Below are 27,551 nucleotides of genomic sequence, written 5' to 3'. Positions count from 1 at the left end.
GTCATCCAGGTGATATAGGCCTAACTGATGTAGGTAGATGGTAGGCTTGTCATCCAGGTGATATAGGCCTAACTGATGTAGGTAGATGGTAGGCTTGTCATCCAGGTGATATAAGCCTAACTGATGTAGGTAGATGGTAGGCCTGTCATCCAGGTGATATAGGCCTAACTGATGTAGGTAGATGGTAGGCTTGTCATCCAGGTGATATAAGCCTAACTGATGTAGGTAGATGGTAGGCCTGTCATCCAGGTGATATAGGCCTAACTGATGTAGGTAGATGGTAGGCTTGTCATCCAGGTGATATAAGCCTAACTGATGTAGGTAGATGGTAGGCTTGTCATCCAGGTGATATAGGCCTAACTGATGTAGGTAGATGGTAGGCCTGTCATCCAGGTGATATAGGCCTAACTGATGTAGGTAGATGGTAGGCCTGTCATCCAGGTGATATAGGCCTAACTGATGTAGGTAGATGGTAGGCATGTCATCCAGGTGATATAGGCCTAACTGATGTAGGTAGATGGTAGGCTTGTCATCCAGGTGATATAGGCCTAACTGATGTAGGTAGATGGTAGGCTTGTCATCCAGGTGATATAAGCCTAACTGATGTAGGTAGATGGTAGGCCTGTCATCCAGGTGATATAGGCCTAACTGATGTAGGTAGATGGTAGGCCTGTCATCCAGGTGATATAGGCCTAACTGATGTAGGTAGATGGTAGGCCTGTCATCCAGGTGATATAGGCCTAACTGATGTAGGTAGATGGTAGGCCTGTCATCCAGGTGATATAGGCCTAACTGATGTAGGTAGATGGTAGGCCTGTCATCCAGGTGATATAGGCCTAACTGATGTAGGTAGATGGTAGGCTTGTCATCCAGGTGATATAGGCCTAACTGATGTAGGTAGATGGTAGGCTTGTCATCCAGGTGATATAAGCCTAACTGATGTAGGTAGATGGTAGGCCTGTCATCCAGGTGATATAAGCCTAACTGATGTAGGTAGATGGTAGGCTTGTCATCCAGGTGATATAGGCCTAACTGATGTAGGTAGATGGTAGGCTTGTCATCCAGGTGATATAAGCCTAACTGATGTAGGTAGATGGTAGGCTTGTCATCCAGGTGATATAAGCCTAACTGATGTAGGTAGATGGTAGGCCTGTCATCCAGGTGATATAGGCCTAACTGATGTAGGTAGATGGTAGGCTTGTCATCCAGGTGATATAGGCCTAACTGATGTAGGTAGATGGTAGGCTTGTCATCCAGGTGATATAAGCCTAACTGATGTAGGTAGATGGTAGGCCTGTCATCCAGGTGATATAAGCCTAACTGATGTAGGTAGATGGTAGGCCTGTCATCCAGGTGATATAGGCCTAACTGATGTAGGTAGATGGTAGGCTTGTCATCCAGGTGATATAAGCCTAACTGATGTAGGTAGATGGTAGGCCTGTCATCCAGGTGATATAAGCCTAACTGATGTAGGTAGATGGTAGGCCTGTCATTCATCAGATACCCCTTCGCCTTTGCTACAATTCTTAGAAAAAAAAGTAAGCAGCAACAACACAAATCCTCTTTATATTGCTTTTTAAGAACTGTCTAGGCAATAATCTCAAAGGCCTAGAGACATCACCTGTGTACACACTTTTAGTTCCCTTTAATGCTGCCTTTATTAGACAGCAGGACACTGCATTGTTTTTGGCCGTCATATAGTACAGTGTCTATTGATGAGAATCTCCCCAAGGTCATTTATTTTGTATTATATTGCAGTTTAGAAAGAACCCCCCCACTATTTAGAAATATTACGGTTTAGAAAGAATGACCCCCTCTGAAGAAGCGTGTTGATACTAAAGCACTCACCATCACGTACTTCCAGTTCCAGCATGTTTCCCTTTTCCCATAATATTCATTGCCAAAAAGGATTTGAAAACGATGTATAAAAATAGCCACATAAACATCCAGATTTAGAAAGCATCTATCAGATCCTCATAAAAGCTAAGCAATTAGGTTGAAGGGTATGCATTCCTAGCAGGCTATCTTTGTTGATTTGTGTTTGCATAAGACTATAAAAAGAAGATACTTCAATGAATGACACAACTGGGACTATTTGATATGCCAATACAGAGAGCATGCAGTGGGATATCTGTGAGGTTTTTATGAGTTATTAAGTCACCTCATCAAACCGTATCTGATCACTCTGTTGGTGCAAATCTTGAAAAAAAGGGTTTTGCTAAACAATCTGTTGTCAGAGCAGGCAAACATCTTTACAGCAAGTTGGCAAAAGAAGTACACCATTATCTCCTCTAATTCCTCATTTCAACATTATTCAGGTACTATAACCTGCCCAGGGACTGTGGTTGAAAATTAGCCGGCTGGCTAAAACTGGTACTTTTACTGAAACGTTGATTAAACTTCTTGGTGACAGGGGTCAGTATTTTCACGTCCGGATGAAATGCATGCGCAAATTCAACTGCCTGCTACTCATTCCCAGAAGATAAGATATGCATATTATTATTGGATTGGATAGTATTGGATAGAAAACACTCTGAAGTTTCTAAAACTGTTTGAATCATGTCTGTGAGTATAACATAACTTAAGTCAGTCATACTCTGGACCCAGTTTTGTCCCATTGAATAAATGTTGTGGATCTTAATGTTTTTCCTCATAATCGTGGACTATCGGACCACCGTTTTATTACGTCTGCAATTGCAACAAATAATCTGCTCAAACCCCAACCAAGGAGCATCAAAAGTCGTGCTATAAATTCACAGACAACACAAAGATTCCTTGATGCCCTTCCAGACTCCCTCTGCCTACCCAAGGACATCATAGGACAAAAATCAGTTAACCACCTAACTGAGGAACTCAATTTAACCTTGCGCAATACCCTAGATGCAGTTGCACCCCTAAAAACTAAAAACATTTATCATAAGAAACTAGCTCCATGGTACAAAGAAAATACCCGAGCTCTGAAGCAAGCTTCCAGAAAATTGGAACAGAAATGGCGCCACACCAAACTAGAAGTCGTCCAACTAGCTTGGAAAGACAGTACCGTGCAGTATTGAAGAGCCCTCACCACTGCTCGATCATCCTATTTTTCCAACTTAATTGAGGAAAAGAAGAACAATCCAAAATGTATTTTTGATACTGTCGCAAAGCTAACAAAAAAGCAGCATTCCCCAAGTAAGGATGGCTTTCACTTCAGCATTAATAAATTCATGAACTTCTTTGAGGAAAATATCATAATTATTAGAAAGCAAATTACGGACTCCTCTTTAAATCTGCGTATTCCTTCAAAGCTCAGTTGTCCTGAGTCTGCACAACTCTGCCAGGACCTAGGATCAAGAGAGACACTCAAGTGTTTTAGTACTATATCTCTTGACACAATGCTGAAAATAATCATGGCCTCTAAACCTTCAAGCTGCATACTGGACCCTATTCCAACTAAACTACTGAAAGAGCTGCTTCCTGTGCTTGGCCCTCCTATGTTGAACATAATAAATGGCTCTCTATCCACCGGATGTGTACCAAACTCACTAAAAGTGGCAGTAATAAAGCCTCTCTTGAAAAAGCCAAACCTTGACCCAGAAAATATAAAGAACTATCGGCCTATATCGAATCTTCCATTCCAGTCAACATTTTTAGAAAAAGCTGTTGCGCAGCAACTCACTGCCTTCCTGAAGACAAACAATGTATACAAAATGCTTCCGTCTGGTTTTAGACCCCATCATAGCGCTGAGACTGCACTTGTGAAGGTGGTAAATTACCTTTTAATGGCATCAGACGGAGGCTCTGCATCTGTCCTCGTGCTCCTAGACCTTAGTGCTGCTTTTGATACCATCAATCACATTCTTTTGGAGAGATTGGAAACCCAAATTGGTCTACACAGACAAGTTCTGGCCTGGTTTAGATCTTATCTGTCAGAAAGACATCAGTTTGTCTCTGTGAATGGTTTGTCCTTTGACAACTGTAAATTTCGGTGTTCCTCAAGGTTCCGTTTTAGGACCACTATTGTTTTCACTATATATTTTACCTCTTGGGGATGTCATTCGAAAACCTAATGCTAACTTTCACTGCTATGCGGATGACACACAGCTGTACATTTCAATGAAACATGGTGAAGCCCCAAAATTGCCCTCGCTAGAATCCTGTGTTTCAGACATAAGGAAGTGGATGGCTGCAAACTTTCTACTTTTAAACTAGGACCAAATTGAGATGCTTGTTCTAGGTCCCAAGAAACAAAGAGATCTTCTGTTGAATCTGACAATTAATATTGATGGTTGTACAGTCGTGTCAAATAAAACCGTGAAGGACCTCGGCGTTACTCTGAACCCTGATCTCTCTTTTGACGAACATATCAATGCTGTTTCAAGGACAGCTTTTTTCCATCTACGTAACATTGCAAAAATCAGAAACTTTCTGTCCAAAAATGATGCAGAAAAATTAATCCATGCTTTTGTTACTTCTAGATTAGACTACTGCAATGCTCTACTTTCCGGCTACCCGGATAAAGCACTAAATAAACTTCAGTTAGTGCTAAATACGGCTGCTAGAATCCTGACTAGAACCAAAAAATGTGATCATATTACCCCAGTGCTACCCTCCCTACACTGGCTTCCTGTTAAGGCAAGGGCTGATTTCAAGGATTTACTGCTAACCTACAAAGCATGGTCCTGCCGTACATACCTACACATACGCTACGGTCACAAGACGCAGGCCTCCTAATTGTCCCTAGAATTTCTAAGCAAACAGCTGGAGGCAGAGCTTTCTCCTATAGAGCTCCATTTTTCTGGAATGGTCTGCCTACCCATGTGAGAGACGCAGACTCGGTCTCAACCTTTAAGTCTTTACTGAAGACTCATCTCTTCAGTGGGTCATATGATTGAGTGTAGTCTGGCCCAGAAGTGTGAAGGTAAACGGAAAGGCTCTGGAGCAACGAACCGCCCTTGCTGTCTCTGCCTGGCCGGTTCCCCTCTCTCCACTGGGATTCTCTGCCTCTAACCCTATTACAGGGGCTGAGTCACTGGCTTACTGGTGCTTTTTCATGCCGTCCCTGGGAGGGGTGCATCAGTTGAGTGGATTGAGTCACTGACGTGATCTTCCTGTCTGGGTTGGCGCCCCGTCTTGGGTTGTGCCGTGGCGGAGATCTTTGTGGGCTGTACTCGGCCTTGTCTCGGGATGGTAAGTTAGTGGTTGAAGATATGCCTGTGGTGTGGGGGCTGTGCTTTGGCAAAGTGGGTGGGGTTATATCCTTCCTGTTTGGCCCTGTCCGGGGGTATCATCGGATGGGTCCACAGTGTCTCCTGACCCCTCCTGTCTCTGCCTTCAGTATTTATGCTGCAGTAGTTTATGTGTCGGGGGCTAGGGTCAGTCTGTTATATCTGGAGTACTTCTCCTGTCTTATCCGGTGTCCTGTGTGAATTTAAGTATGCTCTCTCTAATTCTCTCTTTCTCTCGGAGGACCTGAGCCCTAGGACCATGCCTCAGGACTCCTTGCTGTCCCCAGTCCACCTGGCCATGCTCCTGCTCCAGTTTCAACTGTTCTGCCTGCGGCTATGGAATCCTGACCTGTTCACCGGATGTGCTTCCTGTCCCAGACCTGCTGTTTTCAACTCTCTAGAGACAGCAGGAGTGGTAGAGATACTCTTAATGATCGGCTATGAAAAGCCAACTGACATTTACTCCTGAGGTGCTGACTTGCTGCACCCTCGACAACTACTGTGATTATTATTATTTGACCATGCTGGTCATTTATGAACATTTGAACATCTTGGCCATGTTCTGTTATAATCTCCACCCGGCCTGGTTCCTCTCAAGGTTTCTTCCTAGGTTTTGGCCTTTCTTGGGAGTTTTTCCTAGCCACCGTGCTTCTACACCTGCATTGCTTGCTGTTTGGGATTTTAGGCTGGGTTTCTGTACAGCACTTTGAGATATCAGCTGATGTACGAAGGGCTATATAAATACATTTTATTTGATTGGATTTATGTAGCAGGTGAAACCCCGAGGATAAACCATTCAGATATTTTGTTGTTGTTGAGGTCACTCTCTTTTCAATGTTATTTCATAGGGAATCCAGATTTCTAAGGGACCTTCTTGCAGTTCCTAGCACTTCCATTGGATGTCACCAGTCTTTAGAAATTGGTTGAGGTTTTTCCTTTGTGTAATGAAGAAGTAGCCCTGTTCAAAACGAGGGTCACTTCAAGTGTACTGTTTGTTAAAGGGGCGTGACCAGAAAGGTAGCATCAGTTTGTTTTCTTCCTGTATTGAACACAGATCATCCCGTCTTCAATTTTATCAATTATTTAATTGATAAAATACCTAAAGTTGTATTACAAAAGAAGTTTGAAATGTTTTGTCAAAGTTTACAGGTAACTTTTGAGATATTTTGTAGTCACGTTGCGCAAGTTGGAACCGGTGTTTTTCTGGATCAAACGCGCCAAATAAATTGACATTTTGGATATATATCGACGGAATTAATCGAACAAAAGGACCATTTGTGATGTTTATGGGACATATTGGAGTGCCAACAGAAAAAGCTTGTCAAATGTAAGGCATGATTTATATCTTTTTTTCTGCGTTTTGTGTCGCGCCTGCATGGTTGAAATATGTTTTCTCGCTTTGTTTACGGAGGTGCTACTCTCAGATAACAGCATTGTTTGATTTCGCCTAAAAGCCTTTTTGAAATCTGAAATGTTATCTGGATTCACAACACGTGTAGCTTTAATTTGGGATCTTACATATGTGATTTTATGAAAGTTTGATTTTTATAGTAATTTATTTGAATTTGCCACTCTGCGTTTTCTCTGGCTTTTGGCCAGGTGGGACGCGTCCCATATATCCCAGAGAGGCTAATGTGCACTGTCCCTGTACAGATAAAATAAACTAAAACTCAAACACTAACACACACACACACACACACACACACACACACACACACACACACACACACACACACACACACACACACACACACACACACACACACACATACACACATACACACACACACACACACACACACACACACACACACACACACCACAACTGCTGCTACCAGACTCTTATAATGATTGCTAAATACTGCACATTTAAACACTTGCCTCCCATTCCCCCCTTTCCAAAACACGTGTAAATATTGGACAATAAATTGTGCCTCCTGTATTATATTTATCCTAAACATTTTATTATATTCTACTGAGACATTTAATTTATGTTCGTCTTCTTATCTTTTATTATTTCTTATTGTTGTTGCATTGTCGAGAAGGATGATGGTTGTCACATAGTATGTGGGGTTGGTTTTTTACTATCAACTACATTATAACCATATTGTTCCGGGACATTGCCACTTCCACTGTACAATAAATCCCAACTCCTTTGTGCTGTTGCTATAGAGACATCCTTTCCCAGTAAACACCAACATTTTTGGCTGACATATCAAAATGTATTAGGAATATGCAGTGTGGAGAGCGTTTGCATATTGGGAAGACATCGCAGAGTAATCAGAATAGAATGTTGACGCCTGGCCGACATATAAAAGATGTAGAACTGTAGAATTTAGAATGTAGGTACATCTTTAATACATCTGTGAGACGTCTTGCCAATTAGCAAACAGAGTCTAAACTGGATCTTCCCAATGTATTCTGTATATGTTCGTTGGGCAGAGGTATCTGTGCTATCTGGGTTTGTTGACTCTCTCTCACACACATATGTTTTCTGTCACACACCCACACATGTACACAAACACATACATGAACACAAACACACACATGTACACAAACACACACATGTTCACCAACACACACATGTGCACAAACACACACATGTACACAAACACACACATGTACACAAACACACACGTTCACCAACACACACATGTGCACAAACACACACATGTACACAAACACATACATGAACACAAACACACACATGTTCACCAACACACACATGTACACAAACACACACATGTACACAAACACACACATGTTTACCAACACACACATGTGCACAAACACACACATGTACACAAACACACACATGCACACACCAATTTACTCCAAATGTAATATGTTATTCTCAAGGCATAAAATGCTGAATTTTATTAGGAAGATGGTTTGATCAAAGAAAGACTATTTCTAAGACTGTTTGCTATACTGCCTCACTTCCTTTTACAACAGGGAGAAGCTACCAACAAACACTGTGACAATCAACCCCATACTGTGTGACATCTAACCCCATGATGGGGCTGGTTGTAACAAGTGGACAGAGTGTGTTTGATGGCCCAGCTAACTGGATGTTCATCCATGATTTGGCCCCGTAGTGGAATGGGCTCATTCCATTAAACGTACCTGTCATCCCAGCTCCCGTCGGACCCTGGCTTTCATTCGACAACATTTTTGGTGGCCCACCATGGTTCCTGACATCTCCGCATTCGTCGCAGCCTGCACTGTGTGCACAGAACAAGACTCAGCGGCAAGCTCTGGCTGGCCTCCTTCAACCACTTCCTGTTACTCACTTTGTCACTGTTCTCCCCCCGTCAGATGGCAACACCCCCATCCTTACGGTTGTGGATAGGTTTTCCAAAGCCGCATATTTTATTCCCCTTCCCAAGTTGCCCTCAGCCAAGGAGATGGCCCCGCTTATGGTGCAACACGTCTTCCGGATCCATGGAGATGGTCTCCGATTGTGGTCCTCAGTTCTCGTCCAGGTTCTGGAAGGCATTCTGCACCCTGATTGGGTCATCGGCCAGCCTGTCCTCCAGGTTTCATCCCCAATCTAACGGCCAGTCGGAGCGAGCCAATCAGGACCTGGAGATGACTCTTTGTTGCCTAGTCTCTGCCAACCCCACCACCTGGAGCCAGCAACTCATGTGGGTAGAGTACGCCCGCAACACCCTTCTCTGCTCAGCCATTGGTCTCTCGCCCTTCAAGTGTTCCTTGGGTTACCAACCTCCGCTCTTCCCTGAGCAAGAGGAAGCAGTCAGCATACCCTTGGCCCAGATGTTAGTCTGCTGTTCTGAAGACCACCTTCCGGTATCGGCGACAGGCGGACCACCACCGGACTCCAGCTCCCCTCTATTGTCTCAGGCAGAGGGTATGGCTCTCCACTCAGGATCTGCCCCTAAGGGTGGAGTCCTGTAAACATTTCTCCAGCGTTATCGGCCCTTTCCCCAGTGTGGTGCAAGGACAACAACCTCTCCCTCAATGTGAGCAAGACAAAGGATCTGATCATGGACTACAGGAAAAGGCGGGTCAAACAGGCCCCCATTAACATCGACGGGGCTGTCGTGGAGCGGGTCGAGAGTTTCAAATTCCTTGGTGTCACCATCAAACTATTATGGTCCAAACACACCAAGACAGTCGTGAAGAGGGCACGACAACACCTTTTCCCCCTCAGAAGATTGAAAAGATTTGGCATGGGTCCCCAGAACCTCAAAGTTCTACAGCTGCACAATCGAGAGCATCCTGACCGGTTGCATCACTGCCTGGTATGATAACTGCTCGGAATCTAACCGTAAGGCGCTACAGAGTGCGTATGGCCCAGTACATTACTGTGGCCAAGCTTCCTGCCATCCAGGACCTACATACTAGGAGGTGTCAGAGGAAAGCCCAAAAAATATCAAAGATTCCAGTCACCCAAGTCATAGACTGTTTTCTCTGCTATCGCACGGCAAGCTGCAAAACATGGACCTGTACAAATCAGCTGGGCTAGACAATCTGGACCCTCTCTTTCTAAAATTATCCGCCGCCATTGTTGCAATCCCTATTACCAGTCTGTTCAACCTCTCTTTCATATCATCCAAGATCCCCAAAGACTGGAAAGCTGCCACGGTCATCCTCCTCTTCAAAGGAGGTGACACTCTAGACCCAAACTGTTATAGACCTATATCCATCCTGCCCTGCCTTTCTAAAGTCTTCGAAAGCCAAGTTAATAAACAGATCACTGACCATTTTGAATCCCACTGTACCTTCTCAGCTGTGCAATCCAGTTTCCGAGCTGGTCATGGGTGCACCTCAGCCAGGCTCAAGGTACTAAACGATATCATAACCGCCATCGATAAAAGACAGCACTGTGCAGCCGTCTTCATCGACCTGGCCAAGGCTTTCGACTCTGTCAATCACCGTATTCTTATCGGCAGACTCAACATCCTTGGTGCTGCCAATGCCTGGAACGAATTGCAAAAGTCTCTGAACCTGGAGACTTATATTTCTCTTACTAACTTTAAACATCAGCTATCTGAGCAGCTAACCTATCGCTGCAGCTGTACATAGCCCATCTGTAAATATCCCACCCATTCTACCTACCTCATCCCCATATAGTTTTTATTTACTTTATCCGCTCTTTTGCACACCAGTATTTCTACTTGCACATCACCATCTGCTCATTGATCACTCAGTGTTAAATGTAGCTAAATTGTAATTACTTGGCTACTATGGCCAATTTATTGCCTTACCTCCTCACGCCATTTGCACACACTGTATATAGAATTTATTTTTTTCTATTGTGTTATTGACTGTACGCTTGTTTATTCCATGTGTAACTCTGTGTTGTTGTTTGTGTCGCACTGCTTTGCTTTATCTTGGCCAAGTGGCAATTGTTAATGAGAACCTGTTCTCAACTAGCTTACTTACTCCTCTCCCACAGGAGAGGAGAGGGGGGGCTGGGACGGTTTTATGACACCTCACCTCAATCGTAAATTGTAAGTAGCAGACGACTCCTTTTGGTCTCTAGTATCAAGATTGAGATGACATTTTGCAGCCCGAAAACTCTAACGTCCAAAGAGTAAACTTTGGAACAATATTTCTAAGATAGGAACGGTCAGTGGGGATCAAATTGCTTTCATTTTGTGATGAGATTAAACACTGTATGAACCAAATACTATAACTTAGGAAGGAAACCCCCCTTCGGCTGTTAAGTTTCCATCCAATATGATGTTAATACAATATGAATAACCATGAAACTATTTTTGTTAAAATACGAATGTGATTTTAGTTTTCTAACAAGGACATAGTTTTCATGTCCGTTGCACATTAACTAAGCCACTCCCTGACTGAGGTCAGAAGAATGTGTCAGTGTGATGGAACTGCCCTTTTCAACCAGAATGCTTAAAAGGTTTCGTTAAGAATTAACATAGGAGACCAGCAAACAGCAAGCAGACAATCACTGGTGAATCATTGAAGCCACAGCGAACTAAGAAGGACATTGTGATCTCTGGTGGACAACCAGAGCCTTACACCCATCGAGCCAATCCCCATAGAACGCTTGAATGGTTTCAACAGAGAGACGACGAACAAAGACATCTACGCGTAAATACATTGCATTTCTTACCCAAACGGGCGGCGGTTCATGTGTAAGGTATATGGTTACTGTGAGCGTAGTTTCCAAATGTACGATAAATGTCCCTTTTTCGCTATCTCTCTATTTTCCCCACCCCCTTTTCCATCTCTGTGTAACAAGCTGTCATATCTTGTCAGTCCACTAGGGACTTTTGTCTCATGTAAGTGTGTATGTGTATTCTGTGTTATTATTTATTTAGTTAGTAAATAAATAATTAAATCAATTTGTGTAGTACTGAATAATCACAAAAGGTTGGGGTTCGTGCATATTCAAGAAGTCTGCGACGTTCAGAATGAGACTGATTTGAGGTAATGATTAATAAGTGACAGTAATCGATATACAACTTATATACAGTTGAAGTCGGACATTTACATACACCTTAGCCAAATACATTTCACAATTCCTAACATTGAATCCTAGGAAAAATTCCCTGTTTTAGGTCAGTTAGGATCACCACTTAATTTTAAGAATGTGAAAAGTTGAGAGAATGATTTCTTTCAGCTTTTCTTTCTTTCATCACATTCTCAGTGGGTCAGAAGTTTACATACACTCAATTAGTATTTGGTAGCATTGCCTTTAAATTGTTTAACTTGGGTCAAACGTTTTGGGTAGCCTTCCACAAGCTTCCCACAATAAGTTGGGTGAATTTTGGCCCATTCCTCCTGACAGAGCTGGTGTAAGTGAGTCAGATTTATAGGCCTCTTTGCTCACACATGCCTTTTCAGTTCTGCCAACACATTTTCTGTAGGATTGAGGTCAGGGCTTTGTGATGGCCACTCCAAAACCTTGACTTTGTTGTCCTTAAGCCATTTTGCCACAACTTTGGAAATATGCTTGGGGTCATTGTCCATTTGGAAGAACCATTTGCGACCAAGCTTTAACTTCCTGACTGATGTCTGGAGATGTTGCTTCAATATATCCACATAATTTTCCCCCTCATGATGCCATCTATTTTTTGAAGTGCACCTGTTCCTTCTGCAGCAAAGCACCCCCACAACATGATGCTGCCACCCCCGTGCTTCTCGGTTGGGTTGGTGTTCTTCGGCTTGCAAGCCTCTCCCTTTTTCCTCCAAACATAACGATGGTCATTATGGCCAAACAGTTCTATTTTTGTTTAATCAGACCAGAGGACATTTCTCCAAAAAGTACGATCTTTGTCCCCATGTGCAGTTGCAAACCGTAGTCAGACTTTTTATGGATGTTTTGGAGCAGTGGATTTTTCCTTGCTGAGCTGCCTTTCAGGTTATGTCAATATAGGACTCGTTTTAATGTGGATATAGATACTTTTGTACCTGTTTCCTCCCGCATCTTCACAAGGTCCTTTGCTGTTGTTCTGGGATTGATTTGCACTTTTCGCACCAAAGCATGTTCATCTCTAGGAGACAGACCACGTCTCCTTTCTGAGTGGTGTGATGGCTGCATGGTCCCATGGTGTTTACACTTGCGTACTATTGTTTGTACAAATGAACGTGGTAACTTCAGGTGTTTGTAAATTGCTCCCAAGGATGAACCAGACTTGTGGAGGTCTACAATTGGTTTTCTGAGGTCTTGGCTGATTTATTTAGATTTTACCATGATCTCAAACAAAGAGGCACAGAGTTTGAAGTTAGGCCTTGAAAAACATCCACAGGTACACCTCCAATTAACTCAAATGGTGTCAATTCGCCTATCAGAAGCTTCTAAAGCCATGACATCATTTTATGGAATTTTCCAAGCTGTTTAAAGGCACAGTCAATTTAGTGTATGGGTCAAGATCGTTTAGAGATGGATTGGACCAAGGTGCAGTGTGGTGGGCGTACATTTGACTTTTATTTAAATGACACCGAAAAAACAACAAAATACATAAACGAATGTAAAGCTACATGCAGTGCAGAAAGCAACTACTCACAAACAAGATCACACAAACTAAAGGTGGAAAAAAGGCTGCCTAAGTATGATCAGCAATCAGAGACAACGATAGACAGCTGCCTCTGATTGGGAACCATACTCGACCAACAAAGAAATAGAAAAACTAGATTGCCCACAAAAAAATCGCACCCCGACCTAACCAAATAGAGAAATCAAAAGGGCGTGACAGTATGTAAACTTCTGACGCACTGGAATTGTGATACAGTGAATTATAAGTGAAATAATCTGTCTGTAAACAATTGTTGGAAAAATGACATGGGTCATGCACAAAGTAGATGTCCTAACCGACTTTCCAAAACTATAGAATGTTAACAAGAAATTTGTGGAGTGGTTGAAAAATGAGTTTTAATGACTCCAACCTATGTGTATGTAAACTTCCGACTTCAGCTGTATCTTTAGAGCTTAATTCGGGAGAAGGTAACTCTATAAACAACTTATTCCGTGCTGCCCCAAATTCCAAATTAGTTAATTGTTACATGATTAATTTAATTGAGTAGCAATTAAACATTGTTAGTGGATTGAATAAATAAAAGTCATCAGATTACGTCCCAACACAATAAAATAAAGAAAATACTGCATAACTCTAATTTTTAATACCATTAGGCCTATGAAAGTGAACCAACACAAAACTCCACCATGCAAACCAAACAATGGAATCTAAACGTTTGACATATCTACCACTGATTTCTGTACTCGTAAATCAAACCAAATCAAAGTTGATTTATTATTACACAGATTTGCTGATGTTACAGCAGATGCAGCAAAATGATTATGCTTCTAGCTCCAACAGTAAGTAATATCTAACAATACAATAACAATACACACAATACAAAAGTTTTAAAATACCAGTGACTAACCAGGGCCCAGATTTTTCTTATGCAAAAACTTAAGAAGCTTATGCAAAAACTTAACACGCTTATTCTTATGCAAAAAATTAGAAGTTCGTAAGTGCAATTCCTCAACATCTTGAGATTTCATGATTTTCTTATGAACTTCTCAAATATCTTCTTGTGAATCTTATTAAGTTGTTTGTTGCTAGGCAACCCGTTTAACAAGCTATCTCGCTAGAAATGGAAATCATGTTAGCATATTTCTGACTGAGATTACTGTTCTAAAACATGTTCTGGGTTTACAATAATCAATATTGAAACTTTCAGATGAAGTTTGTGTGAATTAAACATGTTAAATTGCTTTTATGAGCTTATTCTCTCACTGCCCAGAGTTTAAAACAAGGGTTTAGCTATCATGGAATTAAGAACAAATCTAATAACTTTATTTTCTAGAATCACATTTTTTCTTAACTCTATGCTTACGGAGAAAGAAATGATAAATAGCGCAAGAACATTTCCAATAACCTTTTTGAGGAATGTCAACTTTGTTAACTTTAGTCATAAGTCGATAGTTAAGGACAAAATGGTAGTTAAGAAGAAATGTCTTAAGAATGTTTTGTGAATCTGGGCCCAGGTTTCCATCCAACTGTTTTAAGTGAGTAAAGTACATTTCGGATAAGACAGGCCTGATGGAAACAGAACATTTGTTGGTTAACTTTCCAAATGTCGACAAAACTAATTCTGCTAGACAAGATGGGATCCTTTTGTGTCAGTAAAAGTAATTATGCGAGAAATATTGATATAATAACAATCATATCGAAGTAAGAGTCACAAGATGACATGTGTGGTCCTCCCACTACGACTCTGTCGGGAAAGTGAGCAGTTTATTAGGCTACAGATGAAATCAATTATGATCTTGCACTTTTATCCAGAATAGTCTCATCATGTAGGCCATAAACGCACTGTATCTGCAAGCTGTTGGCTAGAGCGTACGTGCCAATACCAGTGGGCACACTCGCTATATAACATTTTAAAAAATTGAAAATGTGATGGAACCCCATTTGTATTTTTTATTCGGTTACATGGGAATTTAATCACAAAAGGTATTGTTATGTGCACTACGTCATCATGCACACAATTTTATCAGCAACAACTCAATTTGATGGAAACATTTCTGGTGAGAAAAGGCACATGTTTTTATGCAGATTTTAAATTATTCACATGAAAATCTGTCGCCAATTGGATGGAAACCTAGCTACTGTAATGAATTCCTCTCAAATGTAGGCTATACCACAGGTATTGGAGAAAGAACAACATAGATAGTATCAAAGAATAAATTAGTATCAAAGAATAACATAGATGAATCAAATAATCATTTGGATAGTATCAAAGAATAACATAGATAGGCACTACTGTATGTTGTCTGTTTTACTTCCAGTCAGTGTTAGTGGTTGAGAGGTGTTTATTTGTATGAGTATGGCCCAAGCTGTTTGATTCCTGAATGCATGACCAGATATCAGTAGGAGGGCTGCCAAGCATCAGTAAGTCAATCACTTCTGCTTAGTTTAACTGAACTGTTTTATTGATCCTCTAGCTCTTTGATGTCCTGCAACAGATGGTCTTGCATCAAGAGTAAAACAGCATAAGGATATGTCCATTCATTAAATCTTGGCAAAACTTTTCAACTCTCGGGAAAAACTTTTAATGAATGGAGCTCAAAAGCGCAGGGTTGGGGTCAATTCCATTCCAATTCCAATTCTCTGCAATGCTTTTCAATTATGAAAATTTTGAATTTGAATTGGAGTTTGGTTCACTTTTTGAGTTGACTGGAATTTAAATGGAATTGACCCTAACACTGCAAAATACTTTACTCTATCCATGGTAACTAATAAATATATCCCATAACATATTATACAAAGTGTCAAATGGATGGCTACATTTCAGCTATCAGGCATCCAGGCCCATGTGATGCAGTAGCCAACTATCAGATTGACTGAATCTCATAACAAATTAATTGAACTTGGCCTGGACATTCTCATACATGAGATCCCATTGAGTACAGCTATAGGACCAGTGTTGTGGAGTAGTGAGTTACATGTGGTTCAACTAGTAATGTAATTAGATTTTTGCTGCAGCTTGGTGGCAGTTGAACTAAATTCAAATCTTGGTAGTGTTTTCAGTAGTTAATTACTGTTTTGCCATATAGCGATGTAACTAACTACTTGAACTACACACTACTTTCTTTTGAGAAAATAAAATATGGATGAAGTAGACAACAATTTCCTTTAGTTTTCAGCATCAGACCGGCCTAATTCTCATTTGAAACATAGTTTTTGTGTTTAATAGGCCAAATTACACATTCTCTTCACATCTGACTCCAGTGATCTACCCTTTTCTATTCTATGACATTTCAGATTTTCATATGATAATTTTTCACAAAGTAGTTTGGATTTTTCAGCGTAACTTTAGTTAATTAAACTATACATTTTTTAATGGTAGCTTTAGTTTAGCTCAACTTCTTCCAGTGTGAAGTAATTGGTAGCTTGGTAAACTATATTTTCAGAGTAGCTTCCCCAACACTGTATAGGGCACACATGTAGGCTACACATGCAGAACTGATCATTTTCAAAATGGTCAACCTATACTTATATAATCTAAGGTGTGTCAACTGTCTCTCTCTGGTTTGGGGGTTGGGGTGCAACACTAAAAATTAAGATACATTTTTCCTGAACTTGTGCTCTTATTTAAAGTTAATGAAACATCACGTTTCTGAGTGAAGTGTTTATTTATGCCAATGTAACTGCACAGCACACAATTGGCATAAGTGCAGCAAAGCTTGAAAATAAAACTAATGTAGAAAATGTGCAATGAAGCCAGCAAACTGCAAGGTACTGTATTATGTCCATACACTATCAAACAGTTCTGTAACCATAGGCTATAATGCATTGATCTTTAACATATGGTGGTACATAGGCTACACATTTTAGAATAGATAACTGTACATCACTGCCAAATTGTTTCCATACAAGCGTGCATAGAGACAGTTATAGCAGTTATTAGCCTACAACTGTGTAATGTGCATTTTTAAGAAACATTCTGAGTAATTAAATATAGCCTACTAAATTAATGTACTCTAGTTTAAATACACATGAGATGTGGAACCACATAATTCATTATTCAAGAAATTATCCAAACTATCCAAAGCTTCAAGATGCCACTCCCTGATAAAATACTCTTACACTCTCCATATAGCTTTGAAATTACTTGCAATAGTGTACCTTCCATTTATATATTTTAGTTTTAAGTTAGATGTTAGTTTAGTTAAAAGTTAGATGTTAGTGTGCTGCCAGACACTTACTTTTAGCGATTCCAGGCTGGACAGAAATGTCCAATCGGGACAGCAGCTCTTATTGGAGAATGTAGCACACCCCCAACCACGTGCTGCTCTGACGTCCACCGAAGAAGAAAAGGTGGACTTTTAGAATACGTTTTTTTAAATATTTACATATGCAGGAACCAGGAGGGGAGGGCACAGGGCATCATGTATTGTTGTGAGAGCTCAGTTATCAGCGACATACAGGTATGTAAAAGTCAGTGAACAGTCAGGTGAACAAAAAATAGATGGGCCTTCTGATGGAAACGTCAATTTAAAGCGGCAATCAGTAGTTGGAACAATAACAAATCACTCCTGTTGTGGTAAAAAGCTGAGGGATGGGGCTGGAGAAATGAAACCACTCTCAAATGTATAGACACCTATGGATGCAAGGACTGACCATCCATGATAGCACAATTATAGTTTTAACCATCTTTTGATGGTATGTAGTGTTTGTTTACATGTACTTTGTTTACAAACATTGGAGTAGCATAAACTTTTATTGTGGGTTATGACAGTTTTAGTAAGCTCATGAGGCATTTATTTATAAGTTATATTCTTCAAGAATCAATGGGTACAAATCATTAATTTATGTCCAAAAATGAATGTAGCAATTACAGATTCACCCATTAAACCTGGGCATACCTAACAACAGGTTTACATTAACATTACAATAGCCTACAATTTATTCCAAGTCGATTGTGATTATAGCCTTATTTTAATTCGTTGAAACTTTTTGTTGCGATATATGAAATGATGGGCTTTAGGACCACGCAGAGCAATATTCATAGGCTGCACCGCTGGAGGAAGAAGACCATGGCTGAGTATCGCTGAGTATTTAATGCGTAAAATGCGACAGGAAATAATACTAATCCGCCAATTTAGTGTAGTGTAATATTGTTGCCTGTTCAGTTGCAGTCATCTTGGCTGTTATGTTCCACAGTGATGGAGCACATCCGACTGCCTAAGGTAAACCGTATTCCGCACTAATGACTAATGCAATTGTCAATTTATTTCACCCGGCCTCGATGTTTCAGATTTACACTTTGTATTTGCCTCCTAGCCCATAGCAACTGTTATAAATACATATTGTTTTACATTAAATATCAGTAAGACTGGAACCACTGTAAAAGACATGATTTGTTATAATAAGGGAAAGGGGACTGTCAAATGTGGCCACGTATGCTGTAGTTGCCGTTCACCCCACAGTGTTACTTACCTATGCTGCTGACTGGCCAACATTTTATCAGTGTGTAATAAAAATTTAATATTGCATGTAATCTGATATTTTATTGATCATGAGAAACTAAAATGTCGTCGCCTATGTCGGCAAACCACATATACTTTATTTCTTTACAGTGTTCAAAACAATACTTATTGTAGTCCTATTATATATTACATATTAAAGAGATAGGCCTATGTTATGCATGTTCCATTTCTCCATAGTGTGTTTCTTTTACTCCATCGGTCCTGTCCCAGGTTGAGAATGTCAGACTGATTGACAAAATCTCCTCCAGAAGAGCCTCGGTGGGCACTTTGTACCTGACAGCCACTCACACCATCTTTGTGGAGAATGAGACTGAGATCCGTACAGAAACATGGGTAGGCAGCTCCAGTCTGATACGATATTTGATATAACCTTCTGCAACAATACGTAATGAAATGTGGAAGCCATATTTATAATTTATAATAAATATATGCAACACATTTTCCACCAACAGATTTCTGTGCCAATGCACCACACAACCAATAAAAAAAAACGTATTGACATGTTTTGCGTTTTCAACACCACAATAAATAGGTTGTTAATCTAGACAAACAAAAAACACATCCCTCCCTACCCTGTAGGTCTATCCAGTATGGAAGGCTTGGTTTGACAATCTCTGACTGTCATTCAACTTTTTGGTGTTTTATAACAGATGTCTCTTTCCATTCACCAAATTGCCTCTGCACAGTTTGGATTGATTGATTTATTTTATTTGTCAGTTTAAAAAATACATACAGTACCAGTCAAAAGTTTGGACACACCTACTCATTCCAGGGTTTCTCTTTATTGTTACTATTTACTACCATGTAGAATAATAGTGAAGACATCAAAACTATGAAATAACACATGTGGAATCATGTAATAACCAAAAAAGTGTTAAACAAATGAAAATATATTTTATATTTGAGATTCTTCAAAGTAGCCACCCTTTGCCTTGATGACAGCTTTGCACACTCTTGGCATTCTCTCAACCACCTTCATGAGTTAGTCACCTGGAATGCATTTCGATTTACAGGTGTGCCTTGTTAAACGTTCATCTGTGGAATTTCTTTCCTATTAATGCATTTGAGCCAATCAGTTGTGTTGTGACAAGGTAGGGGTGGTATACAGAATATAGCTCTATTTGGTTAGAGACCAAGTCCATATTATGGCAAGAACAGCTCAAATAAGCAAAGAGAAACGACAGTCCATCATGACATTAAGTCATGAAGGTCAGTCAATTCGGAAAATATCAAGAACTTTTAAAGTTTCTTCAAGTGCAGTAGCAAAAACCATCAAGCGCTATGATGAAACTGGCTCTCATTAGAACTGCCACAGGAATGAAAGACCCAGAATTACCTCTGCTGCAGAGGATAAGTTCATTAGAGTTCACTGCACCTCAGATTGCAACCCAAATAAATGCTTCACAGAGTTCAAGTAACAGGCGCATCTCAACATCAACTATTCAGAGGAGACTGCGTAAATAAGGCTTTATGGTCAAATTGCTGCAAAGATACCACTACACAAGGACACCAATAATAATAAGAGACTTGCTTGTGCCAAGAAACATAGCAATTGACATTAGATCCGCAGAAATCTCTCCTTTGGTCTGATGAGTCCAAATTTGAGATTTTTGGTTCCAACCACCGTGTCTTTGTGAGACGCAGAGTAGGTGCACAGACAATCTCGGCATCTGTGGTTCCCACCGTGAAGCATGGAGGAAGAGGTGTGATGGTGTGGGGGTGCTTTGCTGATGACACTGTCAGTGATTTATTTAGAATTTAAAGCACACTTAGCCAGCATGGCTACCACAGCATACGCCATCCCATTTGGTTTACGCTTAGTGGGACTATCATTTATTTTTCAACAGGACAATAACTCAAAACACCCCTCCAGGCTGTGTAAGGACTATTTGAACAGGAAGGAGAGTGATGGAGTGCTGCATCAGATGACCTGGCCTCCACTATCACCCGACCTCAACCCAATTGAGAGGGTTTGGGATGAGTTGGACCGCAGAGTGAAGGAAAAGCAGCCAACAAGTGCTCAGCATATGTGGGAACTCCTTCAAAACTGTTGGAAAAGCATTCCTCGTGAAGCTGGTTGAGAGAATACCAAGAGTGTGCAAAGCTGTCATCAAGGCAAAGGGTGGCTACTTTGAAGAATCTCAAATAAAAAATATAACACTATGCGGCCTCACAACCGCAGACCCAGCTTCTTCACCTGCGGGATCGCCTGAGACCAGCTACCCGGACAGCTGATGAAACTGATGAGTATTTATGTCTGTAAAAACTCATTCTGACTAGCTGGGCCTGACTCCCCAATGTTCTTACTGAAGTCTAGCCAACAGGTTGCGGATACAGTGCAGGTATAGCCTACTACATGATGAGGTTATTATGGACTCAAGTGTGATATTATTTGTCAAATGGCAGCCAAGCATCAATCATCATGTCACCAGAATAAGAACATCAACATTTATTGAAAGGAGCATCAACCGCATGACTGTGCACTTTCACCACCCTGTGAAGTTCATCATAACTTGTTGCTTCTGTAGCCTTATAAACTGCTGACCAATAAAAACCACACTACCCTCCCCTGTGACCAATAAAAACCACACTACCCTCCCCTGTGACCAATAAAAACCACACTACCCTCCCCTGTGACCGATAAAAACCACACTACCCTCCCCTGTGACCAATAAAAACCACACTACCCTCACCTGTGCCCAATAAAAACACACTACCCTCCCCTGTGCCCAATAAAAAAACACACTACCCTCCCCTGTGACCAATAAAAACCACACTACCCTCCCCTGTGACCAATAAAACCATACTACCCTCCCCTGTGACCAATAAAAACCACACAACCCTCCCCTGTGACCAATAAAAACCATACTACCCTCCCCTGTGACCAATAAAAACATACTACCCTCCCATTGACCAATAAAAAAACACACAACCCTCCCCAAAGCAAAAAAAAAGCTTGACAACCCTTCCCTATTTTGGACCACCCCTCCCCTCCAGTAAATTGTGATCTGTCCCTTACAGAGCTTGTTTACAGAAAACAGACAGAAGACAGAGTGGACTATCTGTGCTAAGTAGCTATCTGTGTCTTCGAACACCTGTGTGTAAACGGAAGACGTACACCATAAATATGTTGTCACTGAAAAATACTGTTGGCTGTAACTGAGTTAAAATCGGTTCGAGTGTATATTTTGCATTTGTGCAATTATCTTGATGTGATATGAAAGTAGAGGGCTTTATGTTTCTAGAACCATACTACAATTGAGAATCGATTCACGATTAGAAGGAGTATTTGGCTGTTTTGGCTTCCAGAGCCACTTTGCCCTTTAAACAGAACATCTAAGGTCCTTGGACTATAAGTCCAGTATTGGGCAATATTGTGCCTTGAAAATATGAAAGGGGTTACTGAGCCTTGTGTTCTCTGCTGTCTTCACCCCTCTAGGTTCTGCACAGTTTAGTGTGCAGTGTGGAGAAACAAGCTACAACCACCACAGGAAGTCCTCTGCTCGTCCACTGTAAGAACTACCAGGCCCTCCGATTTATCATCCCCCAGGAAAGGGACTGCCATGATGTGCACGTCTCCCTGCTGCGCCTCTCCCGACCAGGTGCACGCTGACATGGACATTACCATAACGCTATCTTGTTTTGTTCCATATCGATATCTTGTTTTGTTCAATAGCGATATTTAGTTTTGTTCAATAACAATAACTTGTTTTGTTCCATAATGATATCTTGTTTTGTTCAATAGCGATATCTTGTTTTGTTCAATAACAATAACTTGTTTTGTTCCATAATGATATCTTGTTGTGTTCCATAACAATAACTTGTTTTGTTCCATAACGATATCTTGTTTTATTCCATAACCACATATTGTTTTGTTCCATAAATAAATATTGTGGTGTTGTATTACATGACGTCAGTGCTACATGAACTGCTGATCATACCCCCCTCTCTACCTGAAAGAACCTTGCTATGTCAGTGTTGTTATTACTGTTGTGTTTTGTCTTGCAGAGCGATATGAGGAGCTGTACTGCTTTTCCTTTCATTCTAACAGTGACAAGGAGGTGAGAGGACAGGCCTGGGACTTTCTCAGCCTCAAGGATGAGTACAGTAGAATGGGCGTTCCCAACCACCTCTGGATTCTATCCCCAGTTAACCGCGACTACAAGGTCTGTACCCAAGATGCACATATTACCCTACAAGGAGACCAATTGGCCATTTTTTTTAGGAACTCGTTGGTGTCTCAACTTCCTGTTGCGAGTTAGAATAGTAGAATACACAAGGTGAATTTTCAAAATTTGGTTGTGCATCAACAATTTTTGTCTTCTTATGTCAGTCACTGACAGTCACTCAATTAGCTCAGGTCAGTTAGCATTTGTTAGATTGATAAGTTAGTTTAGCCAGCTATCGAAACGTAGTATATATATATCATAGTAGAATTACGGACTGGGTAGTCCACATTGATTTTGTAGGTCACTCTCACTCAGATATCATATTAAAGATGCACTCTCAAACTTTTGTATAATTTCAGCCAGTAGTTTTCAAAGTGGTGCTCACGAGCCAAAACGGGTCCCTGTTTTTTGTGTGCTATGTCATCCAATTGCTGTCCAACAAAATTTTGCTTAGGACATCCAAAAGGTTAGGGACGGCTCTATTTGCACCCACGAGCCACTGCGGCCCATCAGAGTTCAGATGTTTTGTGGCCCCCATCCCCATCAAAGTTGCCCATCTCTTACCTAGATAGTATTTTGACTATGTACAAACTGTATCACTGCATGAATGGTGATTTTTTTTTTGTCATTTTCCAACAGGTGAGTGACACTTATCCTGCTGAGCTGTATGTGCCAAAATCAGCCACCCACCCAGTCATTGTTGGGAGTTCCAAATTCCGAAGCCGAGGTCGATTTCCCACGTTGTCATACTACTGCAAAGAAAACCATGTGAGTCTTGACAGATCTCTCAAAACAACAGGCCATGTATATTTTTATATTCTCTCTCTCATATATATATATATATACTGTATATAAATACATAGTCTCAACGTCAACAGTGAAGAGGCGACTCCGGGATGCTGGCCTTCTAGGCAGAGTTCCTCTGGCCATTGCCTGTGTTCTTTTGCCCATCTTAATCTTTTCTTCTTATTGGCCAGTCTGAGATATGGCTTTTTCCTTGCAACTCTGCCTATAAGGCCATCATCCCGGAGTCGCCTCTTCGCTGTTGACATTGAGACTGGTACTATTTAATGAAGCTGTCAGTTGAGGACTTGTGAGGCGTCTGTTTGTCAAACTAGACACTCTAATGTACTTGTCCTCTTGCTCAGTTGTGCACCGGGGCCTCCCACTCTTCTTTCTATTCTGGTTAGGGACAGTTTGCGCTGTTCTGTGAAGGGAGTACTACACAGCGTTGTACGAGATCTTCAGTTTCTTGGCAATGTCTTGCATGGAATAGCCTTCATTTCCCAGAACAAGAATATACTGACGAGTTTCAGAAGAAAGTGCTTTATTTCTGGCCCTTTTGAGCCTGTAATCGAACCCACAAATGCTGATGCTCCAGATACTTAGCTAGTCTAAAGAAGGCCAGTTTTATTGCTTCTTTATTCAGAACAACCGTTTTCAGCTGTGCTAATATAATTGCAAAAGGGTTTTCTAATGATCAATTAGCCTTCTAAAATTATAAACTTGGATTAGCTAAAACAACGTGCCATTGGAACACAGGAGTGATGGTTGCTGATAATTGGCCTCTGTACGCCTATGTAGATATTCCATTAAAAATCAGCCGTTTCCAGCTTCAATAGTCATTTACAACATCTACACTGTATTTCTGATCAATTTGATGTTATTTTAATGGACAAAAAATGGGCTTTTCTTTCAAAAACAAGGACATTTCTAAGTGACCCCAAACTTTTGAACGGTAGTGTATATTTATACAAAATTCTGTGATGTGCTGCTGGAATATTCCTATTTTATTTTTGTTGAACTCTATTTAACGAGGAAATGTCAGGTGTGGCTCAGTTGGTAGTGCATGGTGCTTGCAACACCAGGGTTGTGTGTTCGATTCCCAGGGGGGACCATGACAGAAAAGTATGAAAATATATGCACTCACTACTGTAAGTCGCTCTTGATAACAGTGTCTGCTAAAATGGCTAAATTGTTAATTTGACCCTTGAGGTTACAATCTCCATGCTGTTGATAACTCTTGTACATCAGAAGTACTTAGTAATTCCAAGTCATGTTATTTCATTGGAGACCTTGTTCAGGTCAGGCTCGTAGCAGTATATATGGCTGTGATAAGGTTCAGGCCAGGCTCCCAGCAGTACAGTTGAAGTCGGAAGTTTACATACACTTAGGTTGGAGTCATTAAAACTAGTTTTTCAACCACTCCACAAATTTCTTGATAAGAAACTATAGTTTTGGCATGTCGGTTAGGACTTCTACTTTGTGCATGACCCAAGTAATTTTTCCAACAACTGTTTACAGGCAGATTATTTCACTTGTAATTCACTGTTCCAGTGGGTCAGAAGTTTACATACACTAAGTTGACTGTGCCTTTAACTTCTCATGGCTGCAGTATTGAGTAGCTTGGATGAAAGGTGCCCAGAGTAAACGGCCTGCTCCTCAGTCCCAGTTACTAATATATGCATAGTATTATTAGTATTGGATAGACAACACTCTGAAGTTTCTAAAACTGTTTGAATGATGTCTGTGAGTATAACGGAACTCATATGGCAGGCAACAACCTGAGTAGAAATCCGAACAGGAAGTGGGAAATCTGAGGTTGGTAGATTTTCAACCCAGCCCCTATTGAATACACAGTTATGTTATGTTGCACTTCCCAAGGCTTCCACTAGATGTCAACCGTCTTTAGAAACTTGTTTGAGGATTCTACTGTGAAGTGGGACCGAATGAGAAGGGAATGAGTAAGGTCTGCCATGAGCTGACCATGCTCTGACCATGCACGTTCACATGAGAGGGAGCTCTGTTCCATCGCACTTCTGAAGACAATGGAATTCTCCGGTTGGAACATTATTGACGTTTTATGTTAAAAACATCCTAAAGATTGATTCCATACATCATTTGACATGTTTCTACGGACAGGAACGGAACTTTTTGACATTTCGTATGCAACTAGGGAACGCGCTTCATGACTTTGGATTTGTTTACCAAACGTGCTAACAAAAGTAGCTCTTTGGACATAAATGATGGACATTATCGAACTAAATCAAACATTTAATGTGGAACTGGGATTCCTGGGAGTGCATTCTGATGAAGATAACCAAAGGTAAGTGAATATTTATAATGCTATTTCTGACTTCTGTTGACTACTCAATATGGCGGATATCTTTTTGGCTGCTTTGTTGTTTGAAAGCTGTACTCAGATTATTAACTGGTTTGCTTTTTCCGTTAAATTGAAAAATAATCTGACACAGCGGTTGCATTAAGGAGAAATGTATCTATATTCCCATGTCTAACAATTGTATTTTCATCAACATTTATAATGAGTATTTCTGTAAATAGATGTGGCTCTCTGCACAATCACCGCATGTTTTAGAACTACTGAACGTAACACGCCAATGTAAAATGAGATTTTTTTGATATAAATATGCACTTTATCAAACAAAACATGAAGTCCTATGATTGTCATCTGATGAAGATCATCAAAGGTTAGTGATTAATTTTATCTCTATTTGTGCTTTTTGTGACTCCTCTCTTTGGCTGGAAAAATGGCTGAATTTTTCTGTGACTAGGTGGTGACCTAACATAATCGTTTGTGGTGCTTTCGCTGTAAAGAATATTTGAAATCGGACACGTTGGTGGGATTAACAACAAAATGACCATTAAAATGGAATAAAATACCTGTATGTTTGAGGAGTTTTAATTATGAGATTTCTGTTGTTTGAATTTGGCGCTCTGCACTTTCACTGGCTGTTGTCATGTCAATCCCGTTAACTGGATTGCAGCCCTAAGAAGTTTTAAACAGCTTGGAAAATTCCAGAAAATGATGTCATGGCTTTAGAAGCTTCTGGTAGGATAATTGACATCATTTGAGTCAATTGGAGGTGTACCTGTGGATGCATTTCAAGGCCTACCTTCAAACTCAGTGCCTCTTTGCTTGACATCATGGAAAAATCTAAAGAAATCAGCCAAAACCTCAGAAAACAAATTGTAGACCTCCACAAGTCTGGTTCATCCTTGGGAGCAATTTCCACACACCTGAAGGTACCACGTTCATCTATGGTCTACGGTTTGCAACTGCACATGGGCACAAATATTGTGCTTTTTGGAGAAATGTCCTCTGGTCTGATTAAACAAAAATAAAACTGTTTGGCCATAATGACCATTGTTATGTTTGGAGGAAAAAGGGAGAGGTTTGCAAGCCGAAGAAAACCTTCCCAACCGTGAAGCACTGGGGTGGCAGCATCATGTTGTGGGGGTGCTTCGCTGCAGAAGGAACAGGTGCACTTCAAACAAAATATGTCGTCATGAGGTAGGAAAATTATGTGGATATATTGAAACAACAGTCTCTATAAGACATCAGTCAGGAAGTTAAAGCTTGGTCGCAAATGGGTCTTCCAAATGTACAATGACCCCGAGCATACTTCCAAAGTTGTAGCAAAATGGTTTAAGGACAACAAAGTCAAGGTATTGGAGTGGCCATCACAAAGCCCTCACCTCAATCCTATAGAACATTTGTGGGCAGAACTGAAAAAGCGTGTGCGAGCAAGGAGGCCTACAAACCTGACTCAGTTACACCAGCTCTGTCAGGAGGAATGGGCCAACTTCACCCAACTTATTGTGGGAAGCTTGTGGAAGACTACCTGAAACGTTTGACCCAAGTTAAACAATTTAAAGGCA

General features: G+C 40.7%; 2 protein-coding genes across 5 annotated transcripts in view; one reads left to right on the top strand and one right to left on the bottom strand.

The window, feature by feature from the left end:
* The window catches only part of slc7a2 (solute carrier family 7 member 2), a 56,476-nt gene extending 38,968 nt beyond the window's left edge, over nucleotides 1–17,508 (bottom strand). Inside the window, exon 1 of one of the 2 annotated variants that reach the window (XM_090220304.1) lies at nucleotides 17,419–17,508. The gene's annotated coding sequence lies outside the window, so the exon portion shown is untranslated. The remainder of the gene's footprint in view (nucleotides 1–17,418) is intronic. The other variant, XM_090220303.1, reaches the window with a different exon arrangement.
* A 689-nt stretch (nucleotides 17,509–18,197) lies between these two features.
* mtmr7a (myotubularin related protein 7a) overlaps nucleotides 18,198–27,551 on the top strand; it is a 44,051-nt gene continuing 34,697 nt past the window's right edge. For 2 of the 3 annotated variants that reach the window (XM_021583487.3, XM_021583489.3), the window contains exons 1-5: nucleotides 18,198–18,402; nucleotides 18,913–19,035; nucleotides 22,142–22,304; nucleotides 22,711–22,868; nucleotides 23,511–23,639. In XM_021583487.3, the coding sequence (XP_021439162.3) occupies nucleotides 18,379–18,402; nucleotides 18,913–19,035; nucleotides 22,142–22,304; nucleotides 22,711–22,868; nucleotides 23,511–23,639 (597 nt within the window). In that variant the 5' untranslated portion in view covers nucleotides 18,198–18,378. The remainder of the gene's footprint in view (nucleotides 18,403–18,912; nucleotides 19,036–22,141; nucleotides 22,305–22,710; nucleotides 22,869–23,510; nucleotides 23,640–27,551) is intronic. The other variant, XM_090220302.1, reaches the window with a different exon arrangement.

This window comes from Oncorhynchus mykiss, chromosome 25 (genome assembly GCF_057628025.1).
Source record: "Oncorhynchus mykiss isolate SJ-2025 chromosome 25, ASM5762802v1, whole genome shotgun sequence".
Taxonomy (NCBI): domain Eukaryota; kingdom Metazoa; phylum Chordata; class Actinopteri; order Salmoniformes; family Salmonidae; genus Oncorhynchus; species Oncorhynchus mykiss.
This window is presented reverse-complemented; position numbering and strand designations above follow the sequence as displayed.